Source organism: Spodoptera frugiperda, chromosome 18 (genome assembly GCF_023101765.2).
Source record: "Spodoptera frugiperda isolate SF20-4 chromosome 18, AGI-APGP_CSIRO_Sfru_2.0, whole genome shotgun sequence".
In the NCBI taxonomy this organism is placed as follows: domain Eukaryota; kingdom Metazoa; phylum Arthropoda; class Insecta; order Lepidoptera; family Noctuidae; genus Spodoptera; species Spodoptera frugiperda.
Window position 1 is genome coordinate 496,495 of NC_064229.1, and position 20,468 is coordinate 516,962.

Consider the following 20,468-nt stretch of genomic DNA (forward strand, 5'->3'; position numbering starts at 1 on the left):
TGAGGTTACTTTGCGTTCAATGTTTCCATATTACGCAATTTTCAGCATGAAACCTTATAAGAATTTAAATCAATAAAAACTGGGAAAACATAGAAACTTAACAATACAAACAATTTTGATTTGTGTTATATTATCATAGTTATTTTTTAAATAAATTGTCATAGAAACAAACAAAAGAAAATTATATCTTTAGCTAACGATAACAAATTGAACGCAGCAATTTTTTTTTAAATCAAGAAGGTATAGCTTTTCCATTTCAAGGATGCTTATGAAGATCAAAATAAGGTTCAAAATCGATTGCAAAATTTTGACATTTTCTCATTGAGTTAAACCAGTTCGCGCGTTTTTTTGACATTCGCAAAGTTAACCTGTTTGTTTTTTGTAACGACACTGTTTTCTCGTTAAATCGTGTAAAAAGCTTTATTTAGTGTTTAGTTTCGTTAAATTGGTGGTTTATTAAGTGAAACAATAATGGTAAGTCCTATTTAACATCTTATTCACAACATCAACTGAGCAATTTCTAGTAAAACTGTTTACCTTCTTTAGAACCATTCGGCGTCGTTGTTTGATGCTATAGCGGCAACAGAACTTTCGATTTGTTGCTCATAATGCTAGCAAATACAATTTAAATAAGATTCTAACTCGCTTACCTGGTAAACATGAAACATTAATAGCATACTTATATTTTTAAGATTTTATAAAACTTTAAACTCGTGAAGTTTAACCAAGGTTAAACTGTAAGCCGTGAGTTTAAATAAAGCTACTTTTAATACATTTAGGTTAGTTAGAAATTATTTAACGATTGTTAAATAATTCATTCTTAATATAGATAAACATATACAATATTTGCAGTTTTCCATAGATTCCTTTCCTAACTGCTCTTTATACTGTTTCAGAGTTCTCCAGCCCCCGATACACCGTCAGAGCGAGATGGAGCACGATCCAGGATGACATCACCAGCGCGCGACTATGAAATGTTTGAAGATGAGAGTGCTATCCTTGGAGACAACCCTGAGGAGGAAGAGGATGATGGAGAGGAACTCTTCAATGATAACATGGAGGCGTAAGTTGTTATGAAAATTGTGTATTATTCTAATCAGTCTTAATCTTGTTCTTGTCATATAAAGCTCTAAATAAAAATTGGAATGAGTAATGATTAGGCAACAATTAATTTTATATTAATAACAAAACTCAAGAAAAATTCCTTCTTTGAATCTCATTTAACTCTGACCTTTCTTTGCTAGCATGTCTATTTGTTAGTTTAAAAAATAGGCCGTATGATGGCATATATGGCATGACAAACTCAAATTCAGAGATAAAAAAATCTAAAGCAATAAATAAAATAATCTAATTAAAAAATTCAAATAATAACAATTTCAATAGTTATTATTTCACCTATAGGTAATCATCATATTATTTATTTATTTAAATTAAAATAGATAAATATTTAGAAAGAATATTATTCCAATTCCAGTGACTACCGTCCAATGCCAGCGTTAGATCGGTATGATGCAGAGGACTTGGATGAAGATGACTATGACCCCATGTCAATACAAGATCGAGTGGCTGCTGAGCAGGAGTTAAGAAGGAGGGACAGAGAAGAGGGTCGCAACAGAAGAGATGATCGTGATTTGTTGTATGGTAAGGACGTTAATTTATATTCTTCTTACTTATTCATAATGTTATGTGAATTTGCTGGTAGAGTTATAAGTATAATTGGGACCATAAAGCAAGGAAGACCATAATGTGGTTGTACACTGTGACACAAAAAATGACCCTGTTCAATGATATTATAATTAAAAAGGCTTAAAAGGGCTCAGAAACCAATTTTATTATCAATGTTTTTTTAGTATGCAACCACTAGATGGAAAATAAAGAGGGGTGCTCCCCAGTCCAGTTATGACATCTCTTTGTATTTGCTTCATGATTGAGACTCATAATTCTTGTAGACTATAAATAGAAACAAAGAGCAGAATTTTCTGCTGGAATTCTGCTCATTGCTAATCTAATAGGATTACTAAAGCCAACTGCATGCTGACTGCTTTTGAATAGAAACAGCAGCAGAAATCTTCGATACTTATCTCCATTTTCTGTATGTAGATGAATCAGACGAAGAAAGCACGGGTGCTCCGCGGGCGAAGCGCCGTCGTGCTGCCGAGAAAGCGGCCATGGGAACTGATGAACAAGTGGAGGAGGGAATTGAGAGTATTGAGAACTTGGAGGATACAAAGGGATACACTACCAAGGAGTGGGTCTCTATGCTGGGACCGAGGACTGAAATTGCTAACAGGTACCTTAAATCTTTTAAATTAATTATCACAAAATACTGAAGATTACAATATAGCCAAATTCCACATAGTATTTTTTAAAGAGTAAATTTTCGATCTGCCTCGATGGTCGAGTGGTCGCAAGTGCGACAAGGGGTCTCGGGTTCGAATTTGAAATTGGCTCACTCCCATGGGACTTAAACACAAATGGTGAAAAGAGGGTCTACATTGTATAGCGGCATTACGTGTAGTTGTATGCGTTGCATATAAATTCTCCATCATCAAACCAAAAGAAATCTAATGAGACCAAAGTAATTAAAAAAAAAATCTAATAATTGTAAAATTTTAACACCAACATTCAATTCCAGGTTCAAAAACTTCCTCCGTACGTACACAAACAGTAAGGGTCAGTTTGTATACAAGGAGCGCATCCGTCGTATGTGTGAGCATAACCAGGCATCCTTCCATGTTGAGTTCGATGTACTGGCTCGGAGGGAACAGGTCTTGGCGTACTTCTTACCTGAGGCCCCGTTCCAGATGTTGCAGATTTTTGATGAGGTATGTTTTGTTTTGTATAAATACTTATAGTTTTTCGCCCATTGTCATCAGCATTCATCAACTTTACGAACCTTACAAAAATTCGTTTGTTATTTTAATTCTGGTATTGACCTGACAGAAGAGTCTCTTACCTTTTGAACAATTTTATACCTGTTGATGCCCTGGGGCAAGTGTGTTATGTGTAGATGTTTAATTTTTGTAAAAACAACTGTCATACTTTTGTTACAATGGTCGCAAGTCAACTGCCAAACAAGTGGTTTCGGGGTCAGTAACAGATGTTAATGTCTGCCAACTCGTTCAAGAAATCAAAACATCCACATTGTCTATTACAGGTAGCAAAAGACATAGTCCTACAAATATTCCCTAGCTACGAGCGAGTGACCTCAGAGATCCATGTACGCATCTCAGATCTCCCACTCATAGAAGAACTAAGAACATTCCGGAAACTTCACTTAAACCAACTTGTGAGGACAGTGGGAGTTATAACTGCCACTACAGGAGTCCTACCGCAGCTGTCTGTAGTCAAATATGACTGTAATCGGTGTGGGTATATCCTGGGACCATTTGTCCAGACCCAAAACTCTGAAGTCAGACCCGGATCTTGTCCGGAATGTCAGAGTGCTGGACCTTTCATGGTGAGTGTTGTTTTAGGGGTTGTCCATTAATCACGTGAGGCTTGAAAGGGGGGGAGGGGTTTGATAAAAATCACGAAAATATCACAAGGGGGAGGGGGGTGTAGTAAGATATCACGTGTATTTATTTTTTCGTCTAACGCGCGATTTTTAAACAAATATTAAGCGGCACGGCGCGGCGTGTAGTGACCTTGACTCGCCGTTCCCAGGCAACGGACGGAGGACTCACGCGCACGCGCGGCCGGCCGCCCGGCTCGGCATGCAGTCGACAGTTTTGGCGCCGAATACATGCGTAAGCCGTTACAGTGCTCTCAACGAGGCCTGACAGGTCTGAAGTTAGGCTTTGCGAACTTTCGCGCAGGTACATTCGTGTACAAAACTATTACTGCAATATTATTTTGTATAAACCTAATGTACTAATAAAATTTCCTAATCAGTGACGAAGTACAAATAAACCAAATATATTATTTTTTCATAAACTGCGTTAAATCATAAATGAGTTTTCTCGCTTGGCGATTTAAAACTCTATTGTATTTTGGTGGCATATTTAATAATATAAGTGCCAACTGACATTTGCACAAATTAATTGCAAACTTAAACACTAAACACTAAACAAAAACTAACAAAATACTTAAAAACTTAACAATAAAAATTAACAACAGTAATAACGAAATATACGAAAAGTTTTGTTACCGACTGCACTCAAGGTGACTCAAGACAGAGATAGTGACACTAACACAACGCCGATCCTAACGTGTGACAGAGACATATTACCGGGTACCGAGTATTGCCGAATAAGCACGAAGATTCACGAAGTAACCAAAAAGGGATGTCCAAGTGGCGTGCGTGAGGGTGTTGTTTAATCGATTTTCTTAAAATCGATTACTACGAGACAAATTATTTATCACACAAAAATATATTTATTTTCAATGTTATATTGATGTTTTAAATTTTCTTAAACAGTCGTTACTCAAATAGTCGTTATTAATGATAATTGATATTCGAGTAAATCATAACTTTCAATTGAGAATACACTTTCTTTTAGTTTTATTTTCATGTCGAAATATCGTTTATTAATAACAAAATTAACTATACTTCTAAATTTTATGTCGTTTACTTCTAATATATCATATATAAAAAAAAACTCTAAATAAAAATATCGATTGCGATATTTGATCGATAAAGGGTCAATTGTATTTAGACATAGTCAATCTCTAGCCTAGATCGCCGCCCCCCGCACCTCGCCTCATGCCACCATTTAGTTCTAAAAAAGACTTATTACGCAGCCTTCTGCATGTTGTTTAGACCTGCCAAGATCCGTCGGGAGTACTGTACCTTGTACGTTTTTTATTAAAACAATGTTTAAAGTAGGTGATCTGTATAAAGACCTTTTCACCGAGTATAAGAAAGGAAAAAAACCTAGTATTGCTCAGAAAGAATTTAATGAGTTGTGGGCTAATGCAAAACAAAAATATTGTACAAAAGAAGAATTTGTGAAGTGGGGGAATGATCTTCTAGCAGATTACCGCCGAAAGCACCAAGCAAAGAAGTCTTCCAATATTCTCTATTATTGTTCTAATTCTAAAAAGGTAAGTTATAACTAGTACCTATTTGTCTGTTTAAGGGCATTGTCCTAATAAATACGACTTCATCTATAGTTTTATATTTGTAATATCAATGTTATTGTTAAATCTTCCAACATTTTGGATAGGTAAATTACCTACTTATACATATTATAAAATATGTATAGCGTACTTTAAGTATTACTTAAATCCAAAAGATATTTTTTTATTATAAAGAAGTTATTTAAATAATCTCTAGGTTTTTAATAGTTTTAGCTAGTCATTGGCGCACAGGAATGTTATATTCCATTCCATAAAAAATGCTGAATAAACATCACGTGACCCATATGCCTACATATCACCGATCGCTGTAGGTACTCTAAAAAAGTAGGTGTATTGAGCTGAACCTTGTGGCATGGGTTTATCTAACGTAAAAAACAAAATATTTAAACCGTAAGTCGTGGTGGTTATATTAATAGGTAAGGGGTTATATTACTATTGTTACACATTTTGCGCTTGTTTATATATTAATATCTTGTCGCTTTGTGAAAACTTAAAACTATTTATGGATCATGCTATTGAACTGAAAAATTTGCCTACTAATGAACGGTGGCAGTATGATATTGCATACCTACATATAATTACATACACATTATTCTAGTGAAAATACGAGGATTGTGCATGGTTTGTGTGCCGTTTTGAACTCTTATTTTAATAAAAGAAAAAATAAAATTACTGGAGATGGTTAATTTATAATATAATATAATTTGCACGATATTATCTTTACTTACACCTTTCAGAATGCCAGCGTAAAAATGTCTGTTTTGCCAATGACATCCAATGAGCCAAATCCTGTAAAACTTCCTACGCCTGCGATATGCGTCTCACCGATCGGTACCGAAATTACTGACGAAGGCAATGTCACAACTAAAAGCACCTCAACAGGTAATGAAACATCCCAAATTCGCAATATCAATTATTGAGCGAGATCCCAGAGCCGTCAGACATATAATATTTTTACAAGCATTTAACCTTCGGCTTACAGTAGTCTTGTATATACTTTTTAATGCCTTAATGTTTGTAAAGCTTGCCGAGTGACACCTGCGCAGGTACCAGGTGAGAAAGGTAACTAAAAATTAGACTCACTTAACGTAAATTTTTATTTCTGATTTTTATATATGTTTATTACAATTTTGTAAGGCGCACTATTTTTTAGAGCTTTAAAGCGTCTGATAAAAGTTTTGGTCCATGGAAAGTGTCTGATTTTTTTAAATATGATTTCAGAGTAATATTCTACAAAACATATATGAAAATAAGACATAAAAATTTACGTTAAGTGAGTATAATTTTTAGTTACCTTTCTCACCTGGTACCTGCGCAGGTGTCACTCGGCAAGCTTTACAAACATTAAGGCATTAAAAAGTATATACAAGACTACTGTAAGCCGAAGGTTAAATGCTTGTAAAAATATTATATGTCTGACGGCTCTGGGATCTCGGACCATTAGTATTTAAGCAGTCAATTATTTATTCCTACTAATCATATAAATGCGAAAGTCTGTCTGTCTGGTACGCTTTCGATGTCAAAATTTTTCGGTCATTCCAGGTGCTCGGAAACGTATTAAAAGTGAAGATTTGGATTGTAGCGACGAGAATTCACCCGATACACCAAGTGCAAGCAGCTCTATACTGCAGCCTGTACGTGCTACTCCTGCACAGGATAAGTTGAAGAATCAGATTTCTCTTCTTCAAATGGAATTTGACTTAGCTGTTCGTCGTAGGGATTTTCTGGGCGCCACTGAAAATGAGACACGTGATGTGACGAAATTGCGCCGAGAAATTGATAAATGCACAAAAGAACTACGGAAGAAGGAGCAACATATGCGTCACTCCCAGTCACATAGATTATCAATAAAATCAAAGATTAAACTTGCTTGCAATCAGAGTCCGATTGTAGCTGATCTTCTTAAGGCGCGTTCTGCCCCAGGTCGCCCACGCCTAGAAGAGCAACAACCGCAATTGCTAAAAACTATCGTCGATTTGGCTATGTTTGGTGCTTCTGCGGAGGAACGGCGTCGCTCAGAAATTGTTCGCAGTTGCCGAACACTTACTGACCTCCATGAAAAGCTAAAGGAGCACGGATTTCAAATTTCGAAGAGTGGCACGTATCTTCGATTGCTCCCTAGAAATTATACCACCTTGGAGGGTAAAAGGCATGTAGTCACTGTGCCTGTCAAATTGAGTCGCCCTGAGGCAGATCACCATAAGGCTCATGTCGATCAACATTTTTGTGTCGCCACAATAAGATCCTTGGAAACGCTGGCATCTATTCTCGGGCCAAAACAAGTGTTTTTTTTGTCCCAAGATGATAAAGCCCGGGTACCTATAGGTTTGACAGCGGCAAATAAACAAGCTCCTCTCCTGATGCATGTCGAATATCGTGTCTCATTGCCTGATCATGATTGGGTGATTGCTACAAGGCACAAATTGATCCCTAGTGTATATGCTGGGTGCATCATAAAAGGAAATGATATGGGCCGTGCTGAAGCAATTACTTATTCAGGGCCAACATACGTGGCAATTAGAAGTGGCAAACATTCCTCTTCGACAGCTTCTACTCATGCTGTGGACTTCAACAAGCTTGCTACACTCAATAATTTCAAGGAAATTATGCGGGATGAAGAAGGACGCCTGAAACCAGTTGTTCTGATTTCATCTGATGGAGGACCCGATGAAAACCCGAGATATCCAAAGGTTATTTCCCATGCCATACACCACTTTGTCAAGCATGATTTAGATGCAATATTCATTTTTACGAATGCACCCGGCAGAAGCGCATTCAACCGTGTTGAGAGAAGAATGGCGCCTTTAAGCCGGGAATTATCTGGACTCATACTTCCGCATGATTCTTATGGAACTCATTTGGATGAACAAGGGAGAACAAAAGATCATGATCTCGAAAAAATGAACTTTCAGAAGGCTGGAGAAGTTCTCGCAGAAGTATGGAATAAAATGGTTATCGACGGCCATGACGTCGAAGCAGAGTACCTCGAGCCCGATGACACTGCTGAAAGCTTTGTTCCAGACTTGCCTTCTCTGCAGTGGTATAGCGAGCATGTGCGAGAGAGCCAGTATTTGCTTCAGGTACATTAGTAAAATCTCATTTATTATTATTTTATCATTTACTTTTCTTATCTAATATGATTAACATATCTTAATATTATTACCAGGTGGTGAAGTGTGATGACCACGCTTGCTGTGGAGATTTGCGGAGTTCTCTTCGATCTATTCTTCCTGAACGCTTCGTTATACCTCCTTACCCAATTTTGCAGTCGTCTAGTGGTCTATGTATTCCGAAGCCTCAAGAGCATGATGGCAAGACGTTTGCTACATTTCTTCTGCGTCAGTCTCTTGGAATCACCCCAACGCATGAGGGCTTTAACAAATTGCCGTATGACCTGTATTGCCCTAGTCTGCAAAAGGATCGTCGGCAACTTTTGGATCGGACGTGCCAGTGGTGTGGATTGTACTTCTGTACAAAGAAGAAAGTTAAGGAACATGTAAATTCATGTCACAAGCAACCTAATCCGAGCAGTAATAGTGTAGAGATGCACAATGTTCGTCCTTCACGCATCATCACGCGACGATCAATCGGCAGATCGAAAGAAATTCTCTGCGTTGTGCGCGAAAATGATGACACCGAGTGGCTTGATGAAACCGATGTTGATTTTCAACAAAGCACAGTGCCAACAACTGACCTGCAAGATGCTTTATATCCAGTTGTTAGTGTTGAAGAATGTCTTGCTAATCCGTGGTCCGAGGACAATATACATTAAATATATTTATGTACTAGTACAATACCGTACATGTTTTTCCTATGATTAAACTCTTCGTTTATTATTATTGTTATGGCAATAAAAAAAAACTTGCAACCTGGTGTAGACATTTTTATTATGGTCCTTAATTTCAGAATAAAATAAGATTATAGTTTACACCTGTATTTAAATTAAGATAATATTCAGAAAATTTTAAGATTCGTTGTAGGTACTAAAAATACACGTGATGTTGGTTGAGGGTGGGGGTTAATCTAAAATCTCACCACATATCACCAAGGGGAAGGGGGGTCAAAAAATCGTTGAAAAAACCTCACGTGATTAATGGACGACCCCTTATTAGGAGAGTTTTAATGATTGCGTTAATAACTCAATGGGTGAATGCAAGTGTTGGAGATAAAACTACAGGTTTATTTTTTGGCTAAATAATTGATGATGTAGCACATTTACTATGAGCTTTTCTGAAGTTAGAAACTCACGCTAATTATTGAAATACAGAAAGAATTGTAATGTATAATTGTAATTACTATCAGTAATATATAGAAGTCCTATAGGACTTACGATAATTCATTATCGAATCATATTCATCAGGCTGTTCTTATCCACTAAAGGACAATAACCGACAGGTTAGTTTGCAATGGAGAACAACAGCTCAGTTATGTGCCGAGGACATTCTAGCACAATCTTTACTCAATATATATAGAGCTCTATAATATATAGAGGTCAATTGCTAGCTTTTCGTATCCAACAAAAATTAGTAAAAACAAGCAGGCTAAATAGGTACTAAACGATTCTCTACTCACAAAACATAATCGAAATCTACATTTTCATCCACAGGTAAACATGGAACAAACAGTATACCGTAACTACCAAAAGGTGACGATCCAAGAGTCTCCCGGCCGCATCCCCGCCGGTCGTATCCCACGGAGCAAGGATTGTATACTGTTGGCAGATCTCTGTGATAGATGCAAGCCGGGAGATGAAGTGGACCTCACTGGGATCTACACTAATAATTATGATGGATCGCTTAATACTGAACAGGTGAGGGTTTGTTGATTTTGTTAATATAATTGTTGTACGAGTCTCTGGGTTTAAACCGGTAAAAGCGGTAGACCCACTTCGTTGATTGAAAAACGTAGTATTGTGACTTGTAAACCAGATCGATAACAACGATGATTAGTGAATTTATGCCATGAGTACCTTTTTTTTCGTTCACTGGCGATCACTAGTGCAAATGCAGATTTTTCGATTAACAAAAGACTTAGTAATCATACAGTCTTATATCTTAGTCATTGATAAATACAGTGGCTTCTATTAGAATAAAACTAAACAACGAAGGTGCTGGAAAACTTTAAAACAGTCTGGGAGTTCATAGCATGTAAAAAAAAACAAACAACATAAGCTAATCCAAAGTTTCTTTGTTCTTTGCAGGGTTTCCCAGTATTTGCAACAGTAATCATAGCAAACTACATAGTAGTAAAAGACTGCAAGCATATTGTGGAATCTCTAACTGATGAAGATGTGGCCACTATTGTCAAGTTGTCCAAGGATCCACGCATCGGAGAGAGGATTGTGCAAAGTATTGCTCCTTCTATATTCGGACACGATTATATTAAGAGGGGACTTGCTTTAGCACTGTTTGGTGGGGAGCCAAAGAATCCAGGTATGTGATATAGTATAGTATTTTGCTAGATGTGTATGGGAATATTTTGACTTATTAAACAATCAACATGTGATTGTTTAGTCGCTCGTGTGAGGGCCATTGGTCTCGGGATCGATTTCCAAGTTGACTAAAGTAAGGGGAGCTTTTGGAATAATTTACTAGAATATTCAATAAACCCTTTATCTCCAGAACGCACAGCTGTGTTTTTAATAGTTTATCGTGGCAGTTGAGAAATTAGAATTTTTTTTGTACACAATAATATAACAAAAATAATACTGGTTTCAGGTGATAAGCACAAAGTAAGAGGAGACATCAATGTTCTTATATGCGGTGACCCTGGTACTGCCAAATCACAATTCTTGAAGTACACAGAAAAGGTAACTTCCTTTCATTTGTATGCTAGCGTATTATGAACATTATGTTCCATGAAATAAGGTATTTAATCACATGTGAAATTTTGATTTAAGATCGCGCCCAGAGCAATCTTCACAACGGGCCAGGGTGCCAGTGCAGTCGGTCTTACAGCTTATGTGAGGAAGAATCCTACTACCAGGTAAGTTATCCATCAAATATATAGAATATATACAGAATTACAGATATAGGAGTGATCCAAGTATAGCGGTTACACTATACTTTCAAAACTAAACATCACTTTTAAAGTTATCTACAATCTACCAATAAGAAAGTTACTATTCCCATTTCATGTCATGTCATTGCATCTTAATAGAATGCAAGTTTTTTGCTACAAATCGCCTAATTCAAAACTTAGTAAGCAATCACAGAGAGATCCAAAACCTACACTGTGACTGTCTCCATACTATCAATGGTACTAAAATACATAACGTCGTGCCTTTTATCCTCGAAAGGGTAGGCAGAGGTGCACATTATGGCACGTAATGCCGCTATACAATGTGCACCCACTTTTCACAATTTATGTTGTAAATCCCATGTAATATGGGGTGAGCTTATTGCTATATACCGGCTACATTTCCTGACTCCGTGCTGAGAAATTTTCGAAAAATCGAAAAAAGCCAACAATGCTTCGGTACTAAAATATTAAATTGTATATTATTTCCTACAGAGACTGGACACTAGAAGCAGGTGCCCTAGTACTAGCAGACCGTGGAGTGTGTCTCATCGATGAGTTTGACAAAATGAACGACGCAGACCGCACCTCCATACACGAGGCCATGGAACAACAGTCCATATCTATTTCCAAAGCCGGTATCGTGACGTCACTGCACGCTAGGTAAGTTGAAAACGGGAAAGGAAGTTTGCGCAACCTTTGCGCAAGTTTGCGCAGTGATAGATAGTTTGCGCAAGTGACTTAGTAGCTTATATCTGTTGTTGGATATATGTAGGCTTCTCAAAGACCAAATATTATGGTTATTCAACTCGAAACAAGTACTGTATTTGTAACAGATGCTGATCTGTGTGACAGTTTTTTTTTTTTATAATAACTATCGTGAGACATACTAAATTAACTGAAAATCACGATTTACTTACGTATTATTGATGGAGAAAAGCTTTACTAGTTTCGAGTCACAGAAGGACTCTTCATCAGTCAGTAGGCTGCGCGTCGTCGCGTCGCCGCGTCTGTGCACGCTGCTCATGAAACCGTGATTTTTAGTTAACTGTGTGACAGTTCTTAATCTAAAACATGTATTGTTACTTTATTCTTGTTTCTAGAAACTTATTTAAACTCCTTAAATATTTATTAACAATATGCCCTTCTCCACAGATGTTCAATAATAGCGGCCTCCAATCCCATAGGCGGTCGTTACGACGCGTCGCTAACGTTCTCTGAGAACGTGAACTTGTCCGAGCCAATCTTGTCTCGTTTTGATGTGCTCTGTGTCGTAAGGGATGAGGCAGATCCTATGCAAGACGCTCATCTTGCGAAGTAAGTTTTTTTTTATGTATAAGATAGTAAGCGAGCAGACGGATCACCTGATGGTAAGCAATCGCCGTCGCACATGGATACCTGAAACACCAGAGGCTTTACAAGTACATTGCCGGCCTTTTGGGGGTTAGGAATTTAAAGGTTGTTGAGGAATCGCAGATTGAGAAGATTGGGATGGGGTTTACACTTACAGTATGTTTCAATCGAGTTTTTTTACTTTAATTTCTTTGGCAAAATGAATATCCTTCATGGATAGGATATTATCGGATTTTCACTATCCCTGGCGTCTTGTAAAGTACCTGCCCAAGTCTCCTTCAAGAACTATTTCAAACCTAGAATGATTTACGGCCGATATTAATAAGAACCAATATCAATCCAAAATATTTGTGTTTTTGAGATCGATTTTTGATACCTATTCGTTGTATGAAGTTTATATCAAAAACCTTGTTCAATCCAGATCTTATAGATTAAAATCGTTAATTTCGCTTACAGCATATTTTAATATTACCCCAACAATTTCCTTTCAGATTCGTAGTATCGTCCCACATCCGCCACCACCCGACGCAGCGCGGCGCCACGCTGGAGGACAGCAACGCCCCCGACCCGGAGTTCGTACTCCAACAGGATCTACTCAAGAAGTACATCGTCTATGCCAGGGAGAATGTCCATCCTAAACTACAGGTAATATTCAAATCAGGTTTAATTTTAAACTACTTAAACTTACACTCTTACAACAACTTAAACTCTTAAACAACAACAACTGTCAATGAGGTCAATATATTAACATACCGCCACATCACGCTTTAAATCTTCAATTAAGTGTGGGAGAGCCATGCTTCGGCACGAATGGGCCGGCTCGACCGGAGTGATACCACGGTCTCACAGAAAACTGACGTGAAACAACGGTTACGTTGTGTTTCATTGCGCGAGTGAGTTTACCGGAGGCCCAATTACCCCCCTTCCTTATCCCTGATTCGCCAACAACCCTGAAATTCCTAACCCCCCCTAAAAAAGCTGGCAACGTACTTGTAACGCCTCTGGTGTTTCGGGTATCCACGGGCGGCGGCGATTACCTACCATCAGGTGATCCGTCTGCTCATTTACCGGATTTTACGATAAAAAAGTATAAAAAACTTCTTTCAGCATGTAACACTGAATTCATAGGTATTTAAACTAATTTTTGTTTGTCAGAACATGGACCAAGACAAAGTAGCGAAGATGTACAGTCAACTGCGACAGGAGTCTCTCGCTACAGGCAGCTTGCCGATCACAGTGCGTCATATTGAGTCTGGTAAGTGGTATTCCTTACAACACCACCTGTCTTTAGGGGACTTATATGTTATTTGATCTCTTGAGTAATTAAGTAAAAAACTATGAAAAAGAAGTTTGAATTTAATCTATCAGTTGCATAGTGAAAATATGTAAATATATTAAATCCAAATATGTATATTTTTTTTACGTAATTCTTAAAAAAAAAAAACTTTTTGCAAATAAAAATATAACTAACTACAAAGAAATGCATTACTTCTACCAACATTTTGTTCCCATAAGTGAAGTAATGCGATGTTAACATAATGCCTTATTACAGCTCATCATCTATTCTATTTAACTTATATTCGCATCACATCAGTAGCCAGTGACAGTCCACTGCTAGACTCTACAAAAGAGTTTATCATAATCTCCACGATTAGCAGGCGGTTTCGAGAACTTTCACTCAATATACAATAATATCCTCAGTGATCCGTATGAGCGAGGCTCACGCTCGGATGCACCTGCGTCCCCAAGTGTCGGAGGAGGACGTGAACATGGCCATCCGCACCATGCTGGAGAGCTTCGTCGAGACACAGAAGTACAGCGTCATGCGGGCTATGAGACAGGTATGCTATTACTTATATCTTGAAACTAAGGTTTATTTTGTAATTTATTCTTTTGTTATTATTTAAACTTTACCTCTGATGGATAATTATTTTCTTTGTGTTTACATATTTTATAGTTTACTCCCAGTTTCGTTTTATTAGAAGTCTCATGTAAATAGCCTATTGCTACAGACTGGGCAATAATACCAAACTCCAGACTTATTACTTGTATTTAACACTCAATAATCATTTGCCGATGCGGTAATTGACTGCTAGAGATCCATCGGTAGTCCCATTTGCAACCATACAACGAAAGAAGTTTTAACTTAAGGCATTAACTGCCGAAAGAAAACTGTTGAAGGCAAATCCTCCGCTAATCGTTGGTAAGCTTATGTAACCAAACTCCTTTACTTACAGACATTCCAAAAATACCTTTCATACAAGAAGGACCACAGTGAGCTCCTCTACTACATCCTACGTCAACTAACAATGGACCAACTAGCATACATGAGAGGTTTACACAACCATTCCCAGTCTACCATCGAAATATCTGAGAGAGACCTCCTAGAAAGAGCCAGGCAGATCAACATCAGTGACTTAAAACCATTCTATGATAGCAGAATCTTCAAAATGAATAGTTTTACTTATGATGCCAAGAGGAAGGTTATTGTACATGTCTTGCCTGATACACCGTCTAGTGCCGCTTCGTAAGTTGTATTTAAGGGTTTTTTAATTTGATTGGCCTTTCGTATGCAGTTTTTGTAAGAGGTGTGAGTGATTTGGTATAATTATGAGATACTTAAGTTTTTTTTTCTGCCGCCCTCTGAGACTTTTAATGATTAGGTACTCAAACTGTTTCTTATGCTACGTTCAGACGCGCGCGTTCGACTCCACATTCAACGTGCACATTCACATTCACGAGCGTGTAAACGGTATGCCCGAGCCCGTGAACGCGCCTGTGAACGTGAACGCCGCGGATCGGACAAGTGGCGGTTTTTTGGCAAAGTTCAAAGGATGAATGTGCGGGCGCCCGGTGACCGTTTACACGCGCGCGGGCAGTCATTCTCTCCCGCGCTTTCGCGACGAGTGCATCTTCATTCATCGTTATATTTAACGTTTAATTAAATTAATTAAATTAAATTGTATTTAACGTTTTATTTTTTACGTCATTTCATTCATAAAAATAAGTTAAGCCAAAGGATATGGCAGCAGCAACATTGACATCCTAGCTGCTCGCTGCTCGCCATTCTGGCACTGACTGACACGACGGCGTGCGTGTGAACAACTTGAATGTCCGCCGGCCCGGGGCGGGCTGCATGCCGTGCAGCCCGCCAGGCAGCCCGCCAGGCTGCACGGCGCGCGTCTGAACGTAGCATTACGATTTTGTATCGAAGGTTAAGTAACCATTTAATGACTCTGAGTACGTCGGTTAGCATGATTCTCGAATACGATGCGATTTACTTGATAGTTATTTTTTTTTTTAAATCGGCGGTAATAAGATTTCGCTCTGTAATGGATGCCTCCATCCATTTTCTTGTGTTGTGGCGAGCGCTTGCCACTGGTAACGTGTATGTCTAGCGATAGACCTCTCCATGATGACGGCATACGAAAGGTAAAGTCTAATGATTTAAAAATAAATCAGTGCTCAGATACTATAAAAAATATATCTGAAAAAACTCCACCCTCATGTGAATCATTACACGGATTTGTGTGATAGATACTTTGTGGATTGACGAGTGTCTCTAAGAATTTGGGTCGTTTTCCCAGTAAGAATATGTATCGCAGGTTTACCTTTTTGTACGGGTTAACTCCTTACGTAAAATACATGTGTTTGTATTTTGTGGAAATACCACTTTCAAATCTTTGACTGCCAATAGAAAACTGTTGAAGGCAAATCCTCCGCTAACGTCGGTCACCGGTGACCGCCACGGGGTTCAATGTGTTTAGCAATGTTCTCCTATTTACCTTCATACACTCAAGAAATATAAAAATAGAGAACTTGACGCTAACGCCAATCCACAAGGTATCATAATCACAACAATATTCACCCACCCACCTTTAAAATATCACTACAATAAATAAAAGCTTTAAACATTGTAACAATCATTATCTTTAGTTATTATCGTAATTGTAATGTTATGTAGCTACATATGTGTAATTAATTTTAGGTTTTTATCTCTTAACCTTTTCATTTAATGTTTGTCTTTTGTTTATATTTGTTTCGTTTCTTCGTTTATTATCAAACTATATAAAACCAGTATAAACTGACCGTCGAATGTATGGCAAGATCATACAAAGCGAGGCTATGATACACTGGTTCTTATACAGAATTTTACATAGAATTCGTCGTATTGACGAATACCCCTTAACGTCTTTATTTTTTGCACAAACTTTAAATCTTCTATTTCAAATCCATACATATAGGTACTTTTTAACAGTATTATAAAAACTAAACTGTAGGTACAGCAATCATAGAAATTAATTACTTTGAGAAACAAAATTCTGTAATAACAGATCCGAACTCCGAACAAAATCAATCTACCTTCTATTCAAGTAGTGGATCTAAAATAATACACGATCGAACATCTTCGAAATAGAAACAACCCTTGTGAAATAGGTCATCTAAGCTATTTCGTAACAATATTCGTCTGGATTCTAGACTACCTAATACTAAGCTAGAAAACAGACAGATTAGGTAGAAGCTAGTCTGACCATAACTTAGAAGGAAAGCGATTTGATTATATTTATAATGTGTTATTCTTCGTGTTTAGCAGTGTACATTTAATTTTTATTTGTTATCCAATGATGGTGATTGATTCAGAAAATCTAGCTAAGTATGCCAGTCGTAAGATTTATATACATCAAACTAATCCATAGTTGTGTTTTTGCAAATAAATGTATGGAACTGATTTTCCCTAAATACGTAAATGGTAAATAATATACTGCGATAATAATCATCACGTAAAATTATGTCTATGTTAAGTCTAAGTGCCTTTGTCAGTACAAACTCAAAATTTGACCTATTATAAATAAGTTGTTAATTGTAATGTTTTTTGATAAATCAATGTTTTCAATTTGTGATTTTGAAATAAACAGATTATTGTAACCAAATTACTATTTTTTATTTTCTTACTGATATAGTTTCGTAGTGAAGAATAGAAGACATTGTGTAGACTCCCATAAAACTTGATAAAGGCAGAAGGAAAAAAATTATAAGTAGCTGTACTAGCGACCCTCTTCTCTCAAATGTAAGATATTGATGAAAGGGCAGTACTAGTTTAGCTGTAAATGTAGGTACCTCAACAAGTATATATTGCTTATTTCGTACACCCTCAAATCAAATAAAGACTGCACGGTTGCGGTGGCTGGCCAACCGACTGCCACGCAACGTGTAGCGGGTCCGATTCCCATACGGAGCAACTTTGTATGATCGACAAATAGTCGTTTCGGCTCTGGGTCTCATGTGTTTGTGAATTTGTACGTTTGTAAACGCATCTACGACACAGGCAAATCCTAGGGTGTGGCAACTTTTATCGAATTTTCTTGACTAAATGAAATACACGCCCGCCAATTTCGCTGTGATCCCCTCATCCCCCACTCTAGATCTTAGATCTACTTCGCCTTTTAAGTTGCTGAATCAGGTAAATGTAAAATTATTTATATACCTATCGTTTCTAAATAGTAATAGATACAAAAGGTAAAATAAAAGGTATGTTCAATAAAAGACTTATTTATTCCCATTTAAATTATATTTCGTTTTATATCAAAATTCTTACATTCTTTCTATTTTAAATCATGAGACTATGTAATTGAAGAGACATTTTACTATACAGTCTTAGAAAATATTACGTCTATGACATGTATATAATGTAATAGATAATTTAATTTCTATGCTATTTTAAATTAACACAGCAGTTTCACAAAGCATAAACAATAAAAATACTAAATCTCCACTAACAGCACTGACTCCAACAAATTATAGTTTAAAACCATAGAGTATTCATAAACTTTGGCTTCAAGTGTTTTAATAATGTAGTTAGTGGAAATAAAGCCCTACATTACATATCAAATATCAAATTCCTACAAATACATCTCAATAATTCATACAATCTCACATAAAATGACTTTTAGCATCTTATAAGAATCAATTTAGACTACAAACATTCAACAAGTTCACAGCATTATAACTAGGAAGAATGGCGCCAAACCCATTTAGCTCCTTTACTAACATCAAGTTTTTTTTTCAAATTTCTATTTTATTCAGAACTACAAATACTATTTTTAATCCACTGTCGATTATATTATTATAAAAGGCTGAATGAGATAAGTGCCACTACTACACAAATAAAAAAAATACATCATAAACTTTGTCTGCGGGTTAAAAGTATCATAAAGTGTCATTTATAATTAAGTCCTTATTTTTAATGTCCAGCATTACATAACAAGCCGAGATGACAGTCCAGCCTACCTACAATCCATATCCGTAACTATCCATAAAATAAGACTGGTATTAGCAATGTACTTATCAACTTATCAGATTACCAACCACCCTCATTCAAGACTGACAATAAATAATAATAAAGTCTAGTAAAATAATCAAATAAATATGAATGTCACAAGAAAATGCAATATTTTAACTTAATACTTAACATTACATGTCATAAAGTAAAATATAGATGTCGCTGTGCAATTTTTGTGGGAACAATAAATTGCTAATACCAGGTGTGTTACTTGTGAGTACCCGTTTAACCGTCAGATCCGGACTCGGAGTCGCTGCTGCTCTCGCTGTCACTCTCAGAGTCGCTGCTGCTGCCACTCTCGGAGTCCTCGGAGCTTTCTGACTCTGAACTAGAGGAGCTTCCTGACGAACTGTTGTCTGAGCAGTCAACGCATTCATTTGTGCGTCTCTTTTTATTCGGTACCTTGCAACTGCCACCGCTGTAAAAATAAGCACAATTAATTCATGGATCCACAAATTAAATCATTTATCCTAGCTACTACCCTACCTTATGGAAATTAATAAGAATTACAGTAGAACCAATTATCCGAATTAATGGGGACCGGGACCCATTCGGATAATCAAATATTCCGATAATCGGATTTATTAAAAAAAATTGCCATTGAAGAGAATAAAAGCTACGTTTTGATATTGCTCTATTTTTTTATCGAATTAAATTGCGGGGGGAAGTCAGTGTAGGCACAACGGCAAGTTAAGACAAGTCAAGTCAAGACTTGACGCGCAAACACTGGCTTCGCGGGAGGAGAATAATAGCGCACTTGGACAATTTTTGTGATTCGGATAATCGGCGATTCGGATAGTCGGAGTTCGGATAATTGGAGTTCTACTGTAGTAAGATTCAGTTGTGTGTTATATATTGAAAAATAATAAATTAATGTTGTAATTAAAGTAAGTAATGTCAATCAACCTTTGAAAAGGAAAAATACATAGTAAACTTAAGATTGAACAACAAAAAGAAAACTAGTCTGACCTTTGAGGGTAGAACATAAAACATATTGTTCTAGAAAAATACTAAATTTTAGTGTGGAAGAGTAAAACTAATTGGACATACCTGCAGGAGCCTTGTTCCTGTGACTTTAGGTTCTTCTTTAAGACTTGTGTGCGTGATGGACGCACCAAGATCTTGCGCTTGCCTGTGCATTCATAGCTCCAATGGCCATATTCCAGACATTTCTGACAGCGGATCCCTTGGGGGAACGCCGCCGCCAATGCAGCTTGCCTGTAAAAATAAACAATATTAATAATAAGCTAAGGCCAAATCAGAAGTACACAAAAAGGAGGGAAGAAATTACTTTTTCTTGTTGGCCTGATGTCTATTGTAAGTGCCTAAAGTCATGGCGATGTTCAAGTTAGCAGCTCAACAACGAAAATGTAGGTAGAACAAAATCACTTCTCCACAAACTATTTAGGGACTATCACTCGCTATTACTTCCAAAACACGAATGAATTATTAGAAAATAATAATTCACATAAAAAGGAAGCAAAAATGCATGGAAAATAAAAGATTTGTCAACTCTTGTCGTTGTCAAACAATACAGATTAAAAAATCTATTTTCTGTCTAAGGTTTGGTAGAAATAAATCGTAGACATGACAGAATGCTAAAAACCTGCTTGTCGAAATAGGCGAATAGGATAAGTACTTTAAATGGATAAATTGGTTTTAATATTAGGTAAAA

At 37.0% G+C, this 20,468-nt stretch overlaps 2 protein-coding genes across 2 annotated transcripts; one reads left to right on the plus strand and one right to left on the minus strand.

Annotated features, from left to right (window-relative positions):
* Positions 1–320: 320 nt before the first annotated feature.
* On the plus strand, positions 321–18,517 carry LOC118277869 (DNA replication licensing factor Mcm2). The gene is made up of 16 exons (XM_050700322.1): positions 321–474; positions 897–1,063; positions 1,475–1,641; positions 2,101–2,290; positions 2,636–2,825; positions 3,158–3,460; positions 9,689–9,892; positions 10,283–10,514; positions 10,800–10,891; positions 10,982–11,067; positions 11,596–11,763; positions 12,256–12,417; positions 12,945–13,098; positions 13,609–13,708; positions 14,155–14,294; positions 14,691–18,517. The coding sequence occupies exons 1-16, from the start codon at positions 472–474 to the stop codon at positions 14,982–14,984; spliced, it is 2,652 nt and encodes an 883-aa protein (XP_050556279.1). The 5' UTR covers positions 321–471; the 3' UTR covers positions 14,985–18,517.
* Positions 17,988–20,328, minus strand: LOC118278115 (zinc finger CCHC domain-containing protein 10). Its single transcript, XM_035597191.2, has 3 exons — positions 20,085–20,328; positions 19,844–20,011; positions 17,988–19,211 (listed from the first exon to the last, which is right to left on the minus strand). Exons 1-3 carry the CDS (start codon positions 20,126–20,128, stop codon positions 19,019–19,021), a joined length of 405 nt encoding a protein of 134 aa, XP_035453084.2. The 5' UTR covers positions 20,129–20,328; the 3' UTR covers positions 17,988–19,018.
* Positions 20,329–20,468: the final 140 nt, after the last annotated feature.

Excerpts from the sequence above, each read along its gene's own strand:
- LOC118277869 (XM_050700322.1), top strand. Across the intron at positions 2,826-3,157 it reads TGTTGCAGATTTTTGATGAG|GTAGCAAAAGACATAGTCCT; the intron begins GTATGTTTTGTT and ends TGTCTATTACAG. Across the intron at positions 10,892-10,981 it reads TCTTGAAGTACACAGAAAAG|ATCGCGCCCAGAGCAATCTT; the intron begins GTAACTTCCTTT and ends TTTTGATTTAAG.
- LOC118278115 (XM_035597191.2), bottom strand. The coding sequence starts at position 20,128 with ATGACTTTAGGCACTTACAATAGACATCAGGCCAACAAGAAAAA. Across the intron at positions 20,012-20,084 it reads CATCAGGCCAACAAGAAAAA|GCAAGCTGCATTGGCGGCGG; the intron begins GTAATTTCTTCC and ends TTATTTTTACAG. Across the intron at positions 19,212-19,843 it reads CAGGAACAAGGCTCCTGCAG|CGGTGGCAGTTGCAAGGTAC; the intron begins GTATGTCCAATT and ends TTATTTTTACAG.